Source organism: Protopterus annectens, chromosome 11.part0 (assembly GCF_019279795.1).
Source record: "Protopterus annectens isolate FY-2018-M chromosome 11.part0, PAN1.0, whole genome shotgun sequence".
NCBI classification, from domain to species: Eukaryota; Metazoa; Chordata; order Ceratodontiformes; family Protopteridae; genus Protopterus; species Protopterus annectens.
The window spans coordinates 1,374,154,094-1,374,175,130 of record NC_056745.1 but is presented as its reverse complement, the minus strand read 5'-3'; the positions used below and the strand labels follow the sequence as shown (position 1 = coordinate 1,374,175,130).

The following is a 21,037-nucleotide window of genomic DNA, read 5'->3' as shown; positions in this document are numbered from 1 at the left end:
CTTCAACCTGGGCTGACCCTCTAATATACTTATTCCTAATCCTGTCCACACTCATCACACCCAGTGCAAATCTTAACATCTTTAACTCTGCCACATCCAGCTCAGACTCCTGCCTTTTGGTCAATGCCACTGTCTCCAACCCATATAACATAGCTGGTGTCACTACCCTCTTGTAGACCTTCCCTTTCACTCTTACAGGTACTCGTCTGTCACAAATCACTCCTGACACTCTTCTCCACCCACTCCATCCTGCCTGTACTCTCTTCTTCTCCTTCCTTCTACACTCACCGTTACTCTGAACTACTGACCCCAATTATTTAAACTCATCCACCTTCGCCACCTCCACTCCTTGCATCCTCACCATTCTTCTATCCTCCCTCTCATTCACACACATATATTCTGTCTTAGTCCTGCTGACCTTCATCCTCTTCTCTCTAGAGCATATATCCATCTCTCCAGCGTCTCCTCCACCTGTTCCCTACTCTCACTACAGATCACAATGTTATCTGCAAACATCATTGTCCATGGGGACTCCTGTCTGATCTCCTCTGTCAACCTGTCCATCACCATTGCAAATAAGAAGGGCTCAGAGCTGATCCTTGATGTAACCCCATCTCCACCTTAAATGCATCCGTCACTCCCACCGCAGAGCTCACCGCTGTCACACTACCCTTGTACATATCCTGTACCACTCTTACATACTTCTCTGACACTCCTAACTTCCTCTTACAATACCACAACTCCTTTCTAGGCACTCTGTCATATGCTTTCTCTAAGTCTACAAAAACACAATGCAACTCCTTCTGACATTGTCTGTACGTCTCCATCAACACTCTCAGAGCAAACATCGCATCTGTAGTGCTCTTTCCCGGCATGAAACCATACTGCTGTTCACTAATCATCACGTCCCTTCTTAACCTAGCTTCCACTACTCTTTCCCATAACTTCATGCTGTGACTGATCAATTTAATCCCTCTGTAGTTATTACAACTCTGCACATCACCCTTATTCTTAAAAATTGGTACCAAAACACTTTTTCTCCATTCCTCAGGCATCCTCTCACTTTCTAAGATTTCATTAAACAATCTGGTTAAAAACTCCACTGCCATTTCACCTAAACACCTCCATGCTTCCACAGGTATGTTATCGGGGCCAAAAGCCTTTCCATTCTTCATTCTCTTCATAGCTATCCTTACTTCCTCCTTGCTAATCCACCGCACTTCATGATTCACTATCCGCACATCATCCAACCTTCTCTCCCTCTCATTCTCTTCATTCATCAACCCCTCAAAGTACTCTTTCCACCTGCTCAACACACTCTCCTCGCTTGTGTGTTTTCCTCATTATCCTTTATCATCCTAACCTGCTGCACATCTTTCCTAGCTCGGTCCCTCTGTCTAGCCAATCAGTACAGGTCCTTTTCTCCCTCCTTAGTGTCCAACCTTTCATACAACTCTTCATATGCCTTATCCTTAGCCTTCTTTGCCATGCACCTCATCTCCTTATACTCCTGTCTACTTTCTTCATCTCTCTGACAGTCTCACTTCTTCTTTGCCAACCTCTTTGCCTGTATACTCTTCTGTACTTCCTCATTCCACCACCATGTCTCCTTGTCGTCTTTCCTCTGTCCAGATGTGATACCAAGCACCTTTCTAGCTGTCTCCCTTACTAGCTCTGCTGTAGTTACCCAGCTATTTGGTAACTCTTCACTGCCACCCAGTGCTTGTCTTAACTCATCCCTGAACTCCACCTCACAATTACCCTTTTTCAATTTCCACCATTTGATCCTTGGTGCTGGCCTCACACTCCTTCTCCTCCTCCTCTTCTTGATCACCAATGTCATCCTACAAACCACCATCCTATGATGCCTAACTACACTTTCTGCAGTCACCACTTTACAGTCTCCAATCTCCTTCAAACTGGCCCTCCTACATAAGATATAATCCACCTGTGTGCATCTTCCTCCACTCTTGTATGTCACCCTATGCTCCTCCCTCTTGTTAAAATACGTATTCACCACAGCCATGTCCATCCTTTTTGCAAAATCCACTACCATCTGACCTTCTGCATTCCTTTGTTTAACACCACACCTACCCATCACTTCCTCATCCCCTCTGTTCCCTTCACCAACATGCCCATTAAAATCTGCTCCAATCACCACTCTCTCACCCTTGGGTACAGTCATCACCACTTCATCCAATTCACTCCAACATTTTTCTTTCTCATCCATTGCACACCCAACTTGTGGAGCATATGCACTAACAACATTCATCATTACACTATCAATTTCCAGCTTCATAAACATCACTCTATCCAACACTCTTTTCACCTCCAAAACACTCTTCGCATACTGTTCCTTCAAAATAACTCCTACGCCATTTCTCCTCCCATCCACACCATGATAAAACAATTTGAACCCACCTCCAACACACCTAGCCTTACTCCTCTTCCATCTGGTCTCTTGCACACACAATATACCAACCTTCCTTCTGTCCATCATATCAGCTAGCTCTCTCCCTATACCAGTCATACTGCCAACATTCAAAGTTCCGACCCTCACTACCACAGTCCTAGCCTTTCTCCTCTCTTCCTGCCTTAAACTTTATCAGAATTAGAATATTTAGTTAGCAGGATGTGTGGGGGTAACCCCCTGCTTAAACATTGTTTTCTAGTTTCAGATTTTGAGGTTATGTCTCATAGCACACACAGTTTTTTTGTGTCAACATCACTAACATTAACATTTGGGTATTTCAGCATTGTTAAGTAAATACATATGTGTGTGTATATATATATATATATATATATATATATATATATATATATATATATATATATATGTAAATGTCATTTGTAGGTATTCTTAATTCAAGGTTCATTTTCATAGCTATTATTTCTCTCTTTGTATTGCTTTTGAGATCAGTTATGATGAAAATATGTCTTGTATAATATGTGACAATTTAGTTTAGTAGGAAAACTTTGTCATAAACTGTTCCTCTCTTTGCCTGGGTTAGGAGCAACTGAGCAGATTTTCGACATTCGTCCCATGTGTTCCTTTGCTTACACTTGTCCATTACCAACTATATATGCAACACCTTTAACTCATTGCTTACCCAATCTACTCATCTGTCATTGAACAATTTCCATTGGCTGACAGCAGCCTTGGCCTGCGTAAATGTCTCCATTTCTGCATGTCGTGTATTACAGGCTGGCTGTTCTAATCACACAGTAGCGAATATTCTACAAGTCACTTCAGAGCTGCTCTTTTATTTCTGGGACTATTTAGTTAGCTACTTAATTATTTGCTTGTTTGTGTTTGTTAAACAATAAAGTCTTGATAGGTAGAGACCATTTTCAGAGGAGGCCCAGGAAAAATGTCCCAAATACTACATACAATAATAACCAATGCATTGAGTCACACTTATAAAACAACTACATAAGACTTTATCAGCTAAATTAATATGAATAATATTAACAAAATACACAGGTAGTGTAGTTATAGTGCAGCAATAAGTCTAGTAAGTGAATTATGATTTTGTAAGCAATGTAAAAGATTTAATTAGCATCAACCCTCCTTTTCCCACTTTGTACATGGGTCAGGGTGCCACCTAGATTAGATCATGATTGACTAGGCATACAAAACATTACAAAACATTGTTCATAGATTCAAAGGTGGTTAGTACGAAAAACGGCCCTAGAGCCCTTACAAGCCTAGCCATGTTATACCCAAGTTACCCTTACAACCTTAGCTATTTTATACCTGAAGTTACCCCAAATGACCTTGGTTAGATGGGCATTATTTATCAGATCAAGTCTAAAGTCAGCATTGATTACCTCTGTCCATGAGGGACATGGGTGCCATACCAGGTATGAATTTGCAGTCTCCCATCTAATTGTCCAGGTTAAACTTGAATATGGTCAGGGAGAAGCTCTGCTTTATGTAAATTGGGAATCTGTTCCAAAGGAGTGGCAATCTGTGGGAGATATATCTGTCTCTCCAACATGTTCTGTGATGTCACAGATTAGTTTAAGATCCCTGGAGCGAGTGACTGGTGTCCCATGTGACTTGCAGATGTGCAGCATTTCCACTAGGGCGGGGTTGGAGATTACCCTGTAGGCCAGGCACAAATCCCCCTCACAGCAGCCTAGAAGATACAGAGTACAGTGCAGGGCTTTCAATCTATCCACGTAAGATATGTTTTGGAGGCCCTGAATTTTACTTGTGAGAAACTTCTGTGGTCTCTCCAGCTACTGCAGGTGTCTGTGACATTTTAGACTTGGATGCCATGCCCTTACTTATGAGATGTGCAATGTAGAAGACTTTCCTTACCACTGTGGAGACATTGTTATTGAATTTTAGATTTCTGTCAACCTGAGTTCCCAAGTCTCATACCACTGGCTTTGAGCCTGGGGGGGTGCTGTCAATACTGTAATTAGCAGGGTATTCATCTTTGTCAAAGGAGATAGTAATGTACTTTTTTGTGTTTAGTTTTAGTCTGTGATTTTGGCACCAGTCTTTTGTCTGGGTTAACCCCTTCTGTAATATTGACATTGTTGGAGGACACGATAATTCCCTCCAGTTTGCAGGCATCAGCAAACTTGGTAAGCCATAGGCCATCTACTTTACACCGGACTTATGAAAACGTAACTATGCAATAACCTGTCTTGGCTTTGGAATATGTAGCATGTTTGTAGCAAGGATGGAAGATATGAAATGAGAGATCGAAAGGCAAGAGCAGCCTGTTACCTATGAAGGAAAAATATGATATGGATAATATATAATCACAATCGTGCATTTATACAGTATGATCAGCACTTCTCATCACAAACAGCCTATATCAATGGTAAAAAAATAGTATGGCCATTTATAGGTTTTAGAGCATCAGATTCTAGCCCTGCAAGTGTGTTAGATACTGGAGAAGGATTAAGGCCAATTTTAAGTTTTGGTGACATTATCTTCTATGGGATACACTTAAGTAACATTCATTGTATCCCAATCTGGCAACTCTGTAAATGTATACAAATTATCATATAAAGTGCAGGGAAAAATAGTTTTAGTTGTCCCTGGAGATATTTGCAAAGTTAATACAACAGAAAAATGCAAACTGCAGCCAAATTCAGTGTGACTTTTTTTTTTTGACAACTATCTGTCTTTGTCACATAATAGTCTCATTACAGATGAAAAAATTGTAAGGTTTAGCATTATAGGAATGATAAACATAGAAGAATTTAGACTGCAACTAAAAGCGTGATACAGTAGATATCATTGAGTTCTATGCAGCTGATGGGACACTTGGGAATTTTGTGGTTCAAAAACACAAAATGAACTGCTTCTTTGGGTGAAATAGAGGGCAGGCTGACTAAGCCACATATAAATAGGGAACTCCTTGCTTTACTTAATATAATTTCTTCACACCACCTTATGGGAAAGGGAGCAAATTCACAGGAGTGAATACATAAATACTTACACTAAAAATGCTGCTGGCAGTCTGAATTAATGAAACACCAAAGTTAATCTAGTAAAATGGAAATAATTTCATCTAGTTTCTATGACAGGGATACTGTAGTAAAAACTGCCTATATTTCAAGAAATGGCACACAAACATCAAACTTTTGAAGGGATCACATGCTCATATGATCATATTCAAATGATTATAACTCTGTAAAAATAAAGATGGTAGGCAAATGATTTAGTAACTTTTAGACACTTACTGTTTCTCCAGGTGGTCCTCGTTCGCCCTGTTTCATAAAGAAAACATAAAGCATTGGTCAGAATGTTGTCTGTTCTAAGGAATTATCATTGGTTTACAACACAAAATGAAAAACCGCAGAAACTGCACATCAGTAATCAAACTTTGATATACCAGAGATACCTCCAAGGAGTATTAGGTTCATATGTTAGTACTAAGCTAACTGCCCTTGTGGGCCATTTTAAGCCAGCCAGTTATCCCTTGTGAGACTCAAACCCTGCACCTTGTGTTTGTAAGGCAAACACCTTAACCATTAGGCCACCCACTGCTTCTGGTAACTTCAAAATTCAGAGATGGTACACAGTGCATAATGTATAAATGGTCACATGCCCCACTGTATTTTGATTGATTTCCATTATTTGTTTAGACTCAATGATACAAACTTATTTTAAACTAAAGTATATTAAATCCTAATGAGACTGCAGCTCTGCTGTCAAACTTTTAAGTTACATTTATGGGGAAACGCAGTTTTTAAATAAACTGCTATGCAGCTTAATCAGAAACTAGTTATCATATTTATCTTATGCATATGAATAACGTTGCACGAGTAACAGCATACAGAGAATGGTTGCAGTGTGCGGAATAGTCTCAGCCTGCAGTGTCTGATGTTACCTTACCCAATGCCATAGCATTGACTATAAACTCTAAATGCCAGCAAGCGTGGTTTATTCTAACTCCTTTTATTCAGTCTCTTTGATCGCAGGAAAAAGGTCATTAAATAGGTAGCATTATTAAATGTACTGCAGAATGGATATAAAACACAAATCCTAACTAACTACTTGTGAATACTTATTTATAAAGTGCTAGGGATGTCAAACTTTCCACATTCCATAATCGACCAGCATAACTTATTTATGTAAGTTTGAATTAATGCCCAAGTAATACTGTGTCTGTACACAATGTTGTGCAATAGCATTCAGAGCAAATAGATATTTAGCATCATCTTAGAATAAGATACAAATCTTTGGATATGATGTTGCTGGGATGTAACATGGCATAGTACACTATTATCGAAGAAAGTTATACAGTGGCAGAAATGCTGATTCCCTGATATTTTTTACCATGTAGAGATATTGTAATACCAGGCTGGAAGGCAAGCTATTCAGTTGAGTAGATTCTGAAAAAAGGAAATGTCTCCAAACTTTAGTAAAATAAACTTGCTGTTATTAAAATTCCTGGTGTAAATGCATAAAAATTCAGGAAGCACAAAATATCTAAAGAATCTTCAATATGTGCTTCTTCAAAATAATATATTGCTGGAAAACAACACCAACAAGCAAAGAAAAATACATCATATAAATAAAATTCATACTTTTTTTCTGGTAGATTATTTTGCCAGCATTGACAAAACTTAAAGGCCAACTGATAGGAAATGCACATCAGTCTTACATCATCGCAAATACGAGTAAAACTACATGAACTGAGACAGTGTACAGAGCTACCTCACACCATCAAAAAACAAGTTATAAAAATCACAATTTAATGTTTACATTTTTTTTGAATGTTGTTGTTGTCTTTCGGCTTTTCCCAGTTAGGGGTCGCCACAGCGGAACTCTGGTCTGCTAATGATTGGCAGTAAATTTTCACGAACGCCAAGGTGCCAGCTCGACGTTCAACCTTACAAAGGCACACCCATTTACACATGTCTTTCGAATGCCCACCCAACCGTGGGGAGGACATGCAGACTCCACACAGAAGGCACTCCCCACACTCCAGCCGAGAATCGAATGGGAGAACCTCTTGCTGTGAGGCAACAACACTACTGCTGAACCACCGTGGAAGTCCTTTTCATTTGATGGTGAAGAATTCTGGAACTACTCAAGATTACGTGGTTGCATTAAAGCACAAAGCACTCCGAATAAAGCATGTCATTACAAATATATTTTGCAATTTCCAAGCTCAAAATAGATGTATATATTAATTGCACAATGACAGTGGTAGAGTTCCTTGTTTCAAAGAATCTGATTAGCAATACATGTAAAATAGATATGCCAGTTTTATATTGCTAAGGCATCAATTAATTTGTTAAATGTTTTACATGTGAAGTTTTCTTATACTATGCATTAACACAATTACTGTGCATTTAACAGGAATATTGCATACATACCCTCTCTCCCTTTTGACCCTAAAAATGAAGAAAACGGAAACTATTAGTATAGTGATACTATCTCTTAAAAAGTATATGTGACTTACTTCTGTTATCTAAACAAGCAAAAATAATACTATCATAATTTATTCACTTTTATTTTGGACTGTTTATTCCCTACTTCTAAAACCAATAAATCTTCAGAAGCATACTACAAAAGCTAAACTTTATTCTGTTTTATAACAGACGACACCTGCTGGAAATGAAAACAAGAAGTGTCAGCAAACTACAATGAAACTAATGACAAAAGTGTTACACATCGTTCTAATCAGAAAATCTGAATGCATTAAACAATAGTAGTCATGTACACTTAGCTTTTATCACCTTAATGTCCTTCAAGTCTTGTCAAAAAACAAAAGACTGCTAGAATGGCAGTATGCGTATTACCAAAATAAGTTGTTACATACACTGAAATCATTGTCTTTTGATTTATATATCCTTATAAACAATAGGACCGGGATTGTTAATGGAAATTTAAAATTGTTCCGTTAATAAATTTAATTGAATTTGTGTTTGTATTTGTATGTTAGCTCATGTTAGCTAATATATTGGAATTACTGATATTCCAATTTGAGCTAAATGGTGTTTAACAGACTAGATTAATCCATTAATTAATCAAATAAATATGATATTAGCCATCTGTATAGTGTGTTTTAATATAATCTAATGGGCTTTACTGCTTGAAACAACAAAGCAGAACTGTTAAATACAGTCTTCTTGCATGTAATAAAGAGAATGATAGCATGACCAGTTCTGTGTTTGACTAATATTTACAGACTTTGGTTGCAATATTTCAATATGAAACTTTCAGATAAGCTAACCTACAAATTAGAAGCAAGAATGCTCGTACAAGGGATGGAATCGAGCTGGAAGGATCAGACATCTGCCTTTCAGCTCACCCTCTCTGAGAGATACTTGAAAAGTAAACTAAGCAGAGACCAGATGAATGATAAACATTAATATGAGGGAAAGGACTACAGAAAATACACAAGAAGCATGAACCTCTCCCAGGCACCTTTGTACATCATACTGTAGGAGGAGAAAGGTGGGTCTATATCACAATATCGAAATTCCAAAATGTCGAACACCATAAGCTCGACCTTGGAATCTCAAAATGTGAAATACTCGAACACTCAGAACAGCAAATGTTTTTCAAGGGAAAAAATTTGCTGTTCCGAGAATGCACACATACAGCACTAGCACACCAAAATACATAATCCACACATGCACACTTCACAGAACCCTACACTAAACCGTACATGCATTACTAGCTATCCACTCACCTTACCTGCTCCCTAACCCTAAGGTCCCTAACTATCGCACATTCACTTTACCTCGGTCCATTCACACACTTACCTTAACCCGGTCCGTCACCTTCTCACCACAGTTGAGGAAATAGCGAAGCCGAAGAAACGGCCCACCAAATACTTTTCCTAGGAAAATATTTGGTGTTCTGCAGCTTCGCTATTTCAAGCATTCACTGAATAGGGGTCGATATTATAACATTCAAAGTTTTAAGACTTCGATGTTATAATATAAACCCGAGAAAGGCACTCCCCTCAGGTTAACATGGTTGCAGGAGTCATTTGAAAGGATCCAGTCATCATTTATGGTCAGAGATTAAAAAGGTGCTTTTAGTTATTTGACCTCTTCATTGAGACTGAACCACAGCACCATGCAGTCAGGGTGTGCTTTGGTGGCAGAGTGTGATACCTGGGTCATTAGACTCCATGTTAGGTTGGAAGGTGGAAATGAAGCATGCATGATAAGGCAAGGATTATTAAAAACTGCAGGCTAATCCACTAAATCCAGGCATGTGTAATATTTCATAAAAATGGTGCAGACAAACACGATGTCACAGTTTGAAAGTACAAGTTAGAAGTTCACTGGAGATTTTCTCAGAAACATTGGATGATTGTAACTGTCCTGCAGAAGTGGCACTAGGAGACAAAAGTAAAACTGCAGCTCTAGCATGCAAAGTATTGCTATGAGGAGTGCTGAAAAAGAATAACCTCTTGTTTAACTTAAATTATTGGTTACATCACTGGGTGGGAAAATTAACAGAATAAATGGATCAACATGTCTCATCGGACTGCTATCAAAAAATTGATTCTGCTTAAGTATATTTGCCTGCAAAATGTAAGAAATAAAGCACTAACTACAAGCACACTCCTCCCAAATGTATGATTCTTTCTCAATAGACATTCAGAGAAAAGGGCTGAACAATGCATGTGATCCTCTCCACTCACACTATCACATGGATAAGTGCCAGGGCTGTAATGTTGGGTTGCATGGCTTCTGAAATCTTATCTTGGAAATGGTTCATTTATGAACGCCAGTCTCAGAACAGGAGAACTCAGATGTGGTTTCTCATGTAATGGTTGTGGACTTCTTCTAACACAGTATGGATTTCCCAACCTATTGACTTAGTCAGTTCAGTGGAGCTACATTTACGATGCCCCTATTTACCAACAAATCGTGTAAGTATATGGACGGATTTTTAAATTGCCAAAAGGAGTATGAATAAGCATGCAGTAGATAAGAACGGTGTTTTATATAATACCCAGTCTTAGACAGTATGCCACATCTGGTATGACTTTCTTAAAATTCTAAACCACTTTCACACAAGGTAGTCGCCAACAAATCTTGCCGCATACATAACCGTAACACAATTAGATGGTTTCTTTTGCTTTCCATTGCATTTATTAGTCATTGCTAAGGATTAGCTCACCTTTTTGCAATGGGATAGACATGGTCCTTTTGCTTCTTTTATGGATTCCAGTTCATTAGTTGTAGGATCCTGACCATCAGCAATCTGTTGATGTGGGTCATCTCCTGTCTCCACATTCTACGACAAACAGCACATAATTCAATTTAAAAACAATCTCTTGGATGGCTCTCATTTTCACTGTCCCAATGGATATCAAATACAGGATTGATAAATGATGTACCCAAACAGTGCAAGTGTGCAGTTACTTATGATAAACCATGAACAGACTACCAAACACATGCTGTCACTTCAATATATTACCCTCTGTTTGTCCCCAGCACAGGCTGGTCAATTAGCATGATTACAAGAAAATGCAATTCAGAGATCGATATGGATACAGTGAGAAAGTCCTCATTATTGGTTCCTTTCCATGTCTATGAATTTAACACTGGCACTGTTAAATCTAGCCCTGCTAGTGTTCTCCCTAGCAGCTCATTGGATTAGCAAAGCACCTGCTACATCTATACACACACACACAAACACACATACACGCACGCGCACACACACACACACACACACACACACACACACACACACACACACACACACACTTTGTAACACACACCCACATCCACTCATCGACAAACACTATCTAGAGTCACTGAAACTCTTTCCCATACACTCGCACATGGAGCCCAGTACATAGGTTCATAGGTTCATAGATTAGTACTAGGCTAACTGCCCTTGTGGGCCATTTTCAGCCTAGCCAATTACCCCATGTGAGAATCAAACCCTGCACCTTATGTTTGTAAGGTAAACACCTTAACCATTATGCCAACCTCCCACCCCCAGGTACACACACACACACACACACACACACACACACACACACACACACACACACACACACTCTCTTTCTCTCTCATCCAGACACTAGATTTCCTACCTAAACCTATTAGTGAGACCACCCAGATGGACACACACATGCACACACGTATACACACACACACACACACTCTGCAACACACACCCACATCCACTTAGCGACAAACACTATCTAGAGTCACTGAAACTCTTTCCCATACACTCGCACGTGGAGCCCAGTACAGGCACACACACACACACACACACACACACACACACTTTCAAACACATGCACACAGTAACACCCATGTGTTACCTGCAATGGAACCACTCCCATTAGAGTGACTGGCTGACTAATAGGTACTACTGCTTGCTAAGATTGTAGAAAAGTAAGTGGCTCTTTTATTTGAAATTAAATATGCGTTAAAGACTGTCATAAATTATGTGAAATTGTGTTTATTTAGATGGCCATATTTACAATTTCATTCCAAGTTGTCATGCTATATTGTATCCTTACTAATTGTGGAATCATATGTTGTCCAAACTGATGAGTGATGATTCATATTCTTATTGTTATATGTATAAATATGTGCTGTTCCTTTGTGCTTGACATATGAATGCATAAATACAAGACACCTGTGGCAGTCCTGAAACATATGCCTAAGCCCATCTGTAGCAGTCATGTTAGCGGATGACACACCCTGTGAATACCATATAGACAAGCACATGCCTTGTTATGCGGGTACCTAGAGGATGGATATGCAGTAGCCTTTTGCTGAACAAGTCCTACCACAGATGCAGGCCTTTGCACAATATGGCAGTGAACGGCTCTTAATAAGCTGATGCATCCCCTACAGACATTTAAGTGGTTGCAACCAGCCCAGCTCCCATATGCATGCTGCCACTAAGTATAAGGTTTCACTGTCCTACCCCAAGCAGAGACACAAGGAACTCCTCCTCCTCTGTGAACCACTTCTGTGCTGATGGTTGTCTCTTGTGGTGTACATGTCCCTGGAAATGCCTCATGCTTTTTTCTGCATGCAATATCAAATCAGTTGCCCTTTGCTGAACCTATTAGGGAGACCTATTATGGCTACTTCCTGCCAAACCTACTCCTGGAAAACTTTGAGCTGAGTTGCAACTTCCTGTTCTCTTCATCACTGGGCACAGTGGCTCTTGTGGCAGCAATGTGGCACTTTGTTGTATGTGGAAATGTGCACAGCCTCAGGCACATTTGCTTGCCTTACTGAAATAATGGTTGAAGCAGTGATTAACAAGAAGTTAGCCACAGATGAAATATACAAAATGAATCCAACTCCAAAGAATGTCAAAACTTTTATTGTAACAAAGCTTTCGGATAAAATCCTTCATCAGTGTTAATACATTTCAAAACCAGTTGTACCAAATTTATAGTCAGTTTAAAAGAACATGTGAACCATGTTGGTTTTAAGTTTAGAGTGATGGAAACAGTAGAAAAACAGATAAGGGGTGGTGATTTGAATAGTGTGCTGGAAAATAAAGAGAATGCTTGGATAGTTAGATTGAGACAGACTCACAACCAGGCCTCAACAATATGGTTGGTATAAAACCAATTTTAGTTAAGAAACAAAGTAAGCTTCAGCCTTCATTAGATTTTATTATTGTTGTGAAAGAAAGGATTCTTTAAATGGAAAATGTTTTACATTGAGTTAATTGATTTTATAGTTTTATTGGTTGGCTGTGTTCACATGTTCTTTTTCACTGGAAATGAGATTTACCTCAGTCTGGATTGCTTCCATTGACAGAAGTTTTTCAGAGCATATATGCTGTATGAATTCCTGTTCAATCAGTGGTAAGTCATCAAAAGTATTTGCAAAGAAAATATTCTTGTAACTGGTTTCACCAACAATGCTTTGAAGCTCCATGGTGTCGGCACTGGCGATGCCAACAGCAATCATATGGATGCCTGGGAAATAAATAAATAAAAAAGAAGCTTAAAGTGACTCCAAATAGATTTAAATTTCTGCACCTCTGATGCATTTATTGCATTTATAGTTTGGACAGGCATGGTTCTCGTTATCAGAGTATGTTGTCTGCCTAAATTTTAACATACATCTCCATGACCAGATGAGCTGTCTAAATATAAAATCATTTTCTATAAAACAACATTCAATCTCAAGCACCTGTAAATAAAACTCTTCTAAACTAAAACTACAAAGGGTTTTATGATTTTGTACCATAAACATGAACTTTATGAATGTGCAATACAAACATTAAAAAGTACAGTTTGACGTGTATCTTTTTAGTGTCACAAACAAGTTATTGCACCTACTGTTAGCTCCATCATATTATTTGTAAGACGCAAGGTCACTTCTCACCCACGAGAAAATTAGATATCTTGGAGAACACTATTTTGAACTTATACTGTTGATTATTCTGAACTGGTAACACATATTTACAGTACATCAATAATAAAAAATAAACATACCAACTTAAATAATTTCACTTTTCTTGGTGAATTCTAAAAATGTTAATGGATTAACACTTTCTCATCCCAAGCTAAACATTTTAATTAAAATATTGAGGCTGACCATGTCAGCAGATAAATACTAAAGCATAAACCTGATAAAATCATGTTTGCACACCAGATGAAACTCAGTTCTCATATAAATAAAAAAATAACTGAATACTAACTACTAATATGAGCAACTATCTGTCTAAGATACTAGAATCCATCTATCCATCCACAATCCCATTTTTGCACATGCGGTCAGGGTGTCACTTCAATGTGACAATCATCAACAGCTAAAGTTCCCTTTTTCCAGGGTGGCCCACCCCAATGCTGCTGTCGACTCCACACATTCAACTGAAATCTAATTTAATCATCTTTCTCTTTTGCTCTTAATAAAACTGCTATTGCATAAGTAGGCATATTAAATTTAAACTCTAAAACTCAGTGGCACAGATTTTAAGCTGTATCCAGAATGAACACGTACGAATCTCTGCAGATTACAAGACAGATGGCCTGACTGAATGTCTCAATAAAGTGAAGTTTAAAGTTTTGCAGTTTTACCTTGATTGATTCTTTTTCACACTTTCATACTGCATAGAATAAGCCTAGGTCTTCCTCCACATGCCTCCAGTGAAGAGAGATTCTGTACCCAGACAGATTATCCCAGTTAACAGATGCAAAATAAAAATAAATAAATCAAAAATGTAATTTCTCAGAACCACTTTCCCTTAATTTGCAAGAGTTCTTGAGAAGGTTGTCAAAAAGAACAGGGACACCTCTGTTGCTGCAAAAGCAGGACAAGACTTTGTCCTGTATGTACTGATGAAGGGAAGGATGATAAGGACTATATGCTGCTAAGAATAGAAAAAGATTATGTAAAACAGCCATAATTCTGATTATTTCTGAAGGTGAGCTTGCAGGGTTTGGGACATTTTCCTTTAGAGATATTTGGCTGGGGACACAAAGAGGAATTGCACATCAATGCAAGTACACATGTCACAACACGTTCACTGAGGACTTACACAGTACACATGTCACAACAGGTTCACTGAGGACTTAGACATGTATGCAGTGCCATGCTCACAGCAGCAATGACCATGAGCAGGAGTATGAGAAGATGTCCATGGTCCCCCAGGACAGTAAGGAAAACAAGCAGTGTGCCAGACACCTGCAAACAGATGTCCAGTGGGTACATCCATCTTATATAGACTGCACTATGAACTGCTGGCTGGAGTTGTTATTATTATTATGGGATGCTGTAAACCCTCTGATCATCTTACCGTGCTTCAGCATGAGCAAAACTTGCAAGATTGCCTGCATTAATTTCATGCTCAGAGGAATACTAAAAATGTGTCATTGCTGAGCCATTGCATCTAGTGAGCATTGTCTAAAACTCATATTAGAGCATAAGTGCAACTATGACAATGTACAGTATTCCCTCCATGCTGTTACACACTCCTACGAGTTGTAGTTACATAAGCATGTAGTGTACACTAAGCATACGACCTATCCCTTCCTGTAACACATTAATAAAGGCATTGCCCTTTGCACACTGCATTTTCTCTGCCACTGGCATGCACACTGGGCATCCTGCTGCGGGTATCTACCATAATGTTTGCTGCCTCCAGAATCCCAGGGGGGCCATGAACATTGTTCCACTTCCCACTACTTGGTTATTGTGGCTGTGGGTATGGTGCTGCATGTTTCTCTGTGCCCACAGATAATTTGTTTCAGCCATGTGTCTCTGCAGTGCACTTCGAATTCCATCATGTTTCTCCAACAAATGTTCCTGCATGGAACTGTATCACAGCCTAAACACCTGAATGCAGCTGGAGAGCATGGGAGTGAGTGGACACTGCTGCCTCATTTGTCCTGGGGGAAGGAGGCAGCACAGGCTCACAACATGGGTCACAATATTGGAGCACTAGGTGTTCACCTCATGGAGTTCCAAGCCAGCAGAATCCATAATACTTGATATGCAGTTGAGAGAAACTTGGTATGTGGAAATATTCTCCACCTTACAAGGCAGTGACTGTGATGTTGAAGGAGCCACTGAGAGGAATATTCCAAAAGGGAGAAGTTAAACTGCCCCCCAAGACCAGAAAGATGTCTTGCTCACTACCACCCAACTCATTTGGGAGAATGGAGGGCTGATAGGGACTTCAGAGCAGGAACTAATAGGTTGTAGGTCCTCTTTCCTAGTGCAGGAATACCTGGCTCCTGTTTTGTCAGATGGGTGAAAATAGGGGATCACGGTCCTGGGTTGGAGAAGCTAAAAAAGCTTACAGGTAAGAAAACTTTTTTTTGTAGGAACTTTAGCCTCTTTATTATCCATGCAGGATGAGACCCCAGCTGTACCCCGATTTAATATAACAATAACACCTCAAGGAATGTTATAAACAGACATATAGCATAATACACCTAGCAACAGGCGACTTGACTGTGATAAAGTACCACAGAAATGAATGTAACTCTTTCGTAAAGGACATGGGAAATGGTTTCACAAAGGCAGAACCTCAACTTTGATCCTCAGCTTACTGTTTGGAAATAGCTGTGTCACCTTCATATGTAATGGGCTTATAAACAGATGAGAAACCATAGTATTTTGTGAAATTGATTGGCCCTGTTGCATGACATCTTTACTGATACAACAATCATGAAGTCACCTGGAGGTGCTGAAATAAACATTAACCAAACACTAAGACACCACTGAAGGCCTCAAGAAAAAAAATGACCTAGCTGCTTTGGTGGCATAGAGGAATAAAGCCCTGACTGCGCCTAGGTGAACAGGGTTCGATTAGCAGCTCAGGTGACTGACTGAGTGGGAGGAGAGGATGGTGATGTCCATCTTGGGTGGAGGGGTTCTCATCAATGACAGTCCCTAAGGGGCAATGTGGTCCAACGAGAGGAGTTGCTGTCGGATGTAGTTGATAAGCATGGGGGGTAGGGAAAGGGAGTGGATACGAGATATAAAATAGAAAACCTCTGGATGGAAGCTCAGATAGCTGACCCTTAGGACATCCTTAGGATCAATGACTGGCCCCACCAATACTGGGATAGTCTGGGGGTTAGGAGATGGGCTGGTGAATCTGGTATGGGCATGGAGTACTGGAAACTGTGCAAGTAGGATGGGGTCCAAGAGGGCCAAAAAAAAAACGAAAATGATCTTGACCACAGAATAAGAATAGAACATTGTTTTTAACTGTTTTACTTTTATCCGTTCTTATTCTGTGATATGGTCATTTTCTTTTTTTTGAGGCCATCAGTGGAGTCTTGGTGCTTGATGTCCTTACTAATACAAGCATAACAGGCCTTGCAGGTGAATGCCACCTAGACCTTAATTCTCTGATTAGGTGAATAGTCACAGTTATGGGGATGTAACTGCTTACAGCTTCAGTATGACATTTAAACCTGTAGGCTTTGTGGACAAGCAGCTCAAGTTGTCTTAAGCCAGGGAACCTAATACTAACATATTTTCTACACTAAGATACAAAGTTCTATGTTTAGTGACTGAGTTTTTTGAATCACAAAAATAAAATCAGGCTGCTTTCTCCTGCTGCTACATAACTCTTCTGTATGTAAGCTGTCTGAACACTGAAGATGTTTTGGGTCAGTTGCATCATTATATCCTTGTATCGCAAGAAGAATGTTACTGTTGTAACCCAGATTAGAATTTTGATGTGTCTTCTTTCCACTAGATGTGATGACAAATATTTTTAATGTTTTTACATATAGCACTGGCAACCAAATGCCACATTGCCAAATGAAAACAAATGTTTTAATGTATTTACAAAAGCTTTCTTTCTATGGTCAGCTAATGTTGTTGTCTTTCGGCTTTTCCCAGTTAGGGGTCGCCACAGCGGAACTCCGGTCCGCTAATGATTGGCAGTAGATTTTCACGAACGCCGAGGTGCCAGCTCGATGTTCAACCTTAAATGAAGGCATGCGCATTTACGCCTGTCTTTCAAACACCCACCCAACTGTGGGAAGGTCATGCAGACTCCACACAGAAGGCACTCCCCGCACTCCAGCCGAGAATCGAACGTGAGAACCTGTTGCTGTGAGGCAATAATGCTACTGCTGCACCACTGCGTAGCAAGTTAAATTTCTCATACCTGAAGCATTTTCCATGGATAAGTGAAGTTTCCCGAATCTATTTGTTTATTTATTTGTTTGACTGATTGATTGAGACACTAAGGTCTATTTTTAGACAAGACCTAGAAACAGGATATGAGCATATATGGACATTAAGTGAAAAATGCTGAGTGCCACAGTTTCATAAAAGAAGGCAATGTTGTATATCAATGAAGTGTGCCATAAATGTGAATGATTATGTGTGTCAAACTGCAATAGGCTTACATTTAAGTTAGGGACGTAAACAAAGAAAGAGGCACGTTTGACATGGCTGGGATAGATTGCATATATGTGATCTACCAGCTCCTTTGGTACAGAGGGTTAAAGCTCTGACTTTGACCCTGGCAAATGAAGTTCATTTAGCAGCTGTAGAACCTGTTGAAGCTGGAATAGAGTGGAGAAGAAATTATGAGGCATAATCCTACTCACATTTCCTGGGGGTGGGTTTGGGATAGTGGTGCAGGGGGTGTATAGCATGCCTACATTTGGAGGAAAATAGAGTCAGAGGGTGACAAAAGCCAGGCTGACTTGCTGGCAGGTTGGGTGCCTTCCCACGCCTAGACACAGAGTAAGGACACTTCCAGTAACCATATTTCATTACAAACCCGGGCTCAAGAACAGGACAGACTGCAGAGGAGATAGGATACTTGCTCAAGAAACTAAGCTGCTGTGAACAGCAGTGGCAACCCACTGGGTTCATTCTACTCTGGTTTATCATACATAACAGCTAGAAGAGGGTTTGGCAACACATATCTGGCAGGATGTACAAATACAAATATCAGACCAACCCACATAAAGTTCAGTGGAAGGGGACTTAATGGAGAAGCTGAACCCCATATCTCATCATAACCCACTGGAAATTTTTGACTGTTGTACCTGTTAAGACTGATAAATAGACAGAAAACATGAATCCAATAGCAAGCATTGCAATTGGTATTAAAGACAGGAGCCTTTTATACTGTAGCCATAGAAACCATACACAATGAACCTTGAAAATGCATCTTAGTTAAGTCAATACTTTTTTCATATGACAACTTCAGAAAACATTGGAATGTTTATTTTGTTATTTCAAGACTATCCACCAAAATCAAAATAATGCACATTAGATAAAATAATAATAGCAATTCCTACCTAAAGCACGTGCAATTCTGGAAGCAGGTGAAACATTGTCCTGAGATCGTCCATCTGTCAGCAACACTAATGTCTTTGGAGCATTTGCTCTCATCCCTGTTGACACTTGAAAGAGCTCTGTCAGCACATAGCCTATGCCTCGTCCTGTGGACAAAATATCAAGAAACTGGTTAATTCACTTTAAAAGAAATAGCACTATTATATAGTCTCGTCACCTTCACAGTGTTGATTCAAACTGTGTACATTTTAAGGCTACCCAGGGATCACAGACTTGACTTTAAAAGTACAGTGCAGTAATCAACATATAAATGTATTAAATTCACTGAACAGCTTAAATATAGCATATTATGACTGTGTCTGTGGTCATAAGCAATTTGTTATGCACTTGAAAATGTATACCAAGAAATTCACCTCAATAGGGGAGTCAAGCAAAGACTGGGAGATAATATTTACATGCACGTCATGCTGTTGTATAGTTTTTCCCCACGTGTTGAATATTGTTGCTGTTTCTGACTGCTTATTTGTTAAGTGACAGCCACACAACAAAAAGACAAAACATAGCCTTTTATATTTGAAACAAACACATTTTCAGTTACTTTTATCTTTGATTTACACTATATAACAAGTGCTTTTAAAGATGTTTCCTGTTTGTAAGTACAGCTAAATAAATAAATCAGTTCAAAGGTTTCTCACACATGTACACATTACCTGTTCTGGTATTTCCTCCATAGTAAGGCATTGCAGCAATTGCTTTCAGGAGGGAATTCCTATCTTTTTGTTGATTAAATTGAAACTCTGTTCTGGGCTCATCACTGTAACGCACAACAGCAGCCTGTTAAAGTAAGAAGAAAGAAACCCTGTGGTTAGAGTGTATGGTGTTGTGTGTCATGTAAAAAAGTGAGTGGTTCAGTGGCCAGACTGTGCAGTGTCATGTGTTATCTAAATAAAGCAACTGTCATCATGCAACATTAATGAACTAAAAGATCATTCTACTTCAAATTACCGAAAGAATCTAACTGTTTAACTTAGACTGTATACACTGTATTTTCAGGATTCAGGATTCAAGTTGAAGATATTCAATCACAAGTCAATATTATATTACTAAACTCTGTTCACACTCTACACTGTGCAAACAGTAACATTTGGTCTGTTAGGATTGTGATAACTCAACTGTCCCTATTATGGAGGAATATACGTATTTTCAGGCCTGATTTACCCCTACACATGATGTATGTATTTTTGGATGTATGTCCCTATGTTTAGACTTGATTTTCCCCTTTACACAAGAAGAATCCTCACTTATCTGAACAGAAGAGCTCTGACTTCAGTTGGCATAATGGGTAAGGTGTTTGTCTTACACACACAATGTGCAGGGTTTGATTCTCACAGTGGGTAATTGGCTAGGTTTAGAATGTAGAATCCAAAGCACAGCACGAGATGAAAAACCAACAGCAATAGCGTACTTCAATTTTAATGCCCGCTTTCGTCACAAGACTTTTTGCATTCTGAGGAAGTCTTGTGACGAAAGCGGGCATTAAAATTGAAGTACGCTATTGCTGTTGGTTTTTCATCTCGTGCTGTGCTTTGGATTCTGTTTTTGTTGGTTATTTTGCGTTTTACTTGGTTTTTAGGTTTAGAATGTCCCTCAAGGGCAGTTAGCCTAGTATGAACCTATGACCCTAAACAGAGGAAGAATCAGAACAGAACAGCGCTCACTAACTGCTAGACTCAGGAAGAGGCTTGATAGCGAAGACTTCAGACTGAAACACCATAGATCCATGCTCTGAGACCAGGGCCATTCTCTCACTCACTGC

General features: G+C 39.3%; 1 protein-coding gene across 1 annotated transcript in view; it reads right to left on the bottom strand.

Moving 5' to 3' along the window:
• LOC122815075 overlaps window positions 1-21,037 on the bottom strand; it is a 3,014,144-nt gene that overhangs the window by 2,564,894 nt on the left and 428,213 nt on the right. Inside the window, exons 22-26 of the mRNA XM_044087319.1 lie at window positions 19,932-20,055; window positions 19,224-19,367; window positions 13,225-13,412; window positions 10,625-10,741; window positions 7,855-7,872 (exon numbers count right to left, since the gene is read on the bottom strand). Of these exons, the coding sequence (XP_043943254.1) occupies window positions 7,855-7,872; window positions 10,625-10,741; window positions 13,225-13,412; window positions 19,224-19,367; window positions 19,932-20,055 (591 nt within the window). The remainder of the gene's footprint in view (window positions 1-7,854; window positions 7,873-10,624; window positions 10,742-13,224; window positions 13,413-19,223; window positions 19,368-19,931; window positions 20,056-21,037) is intronic.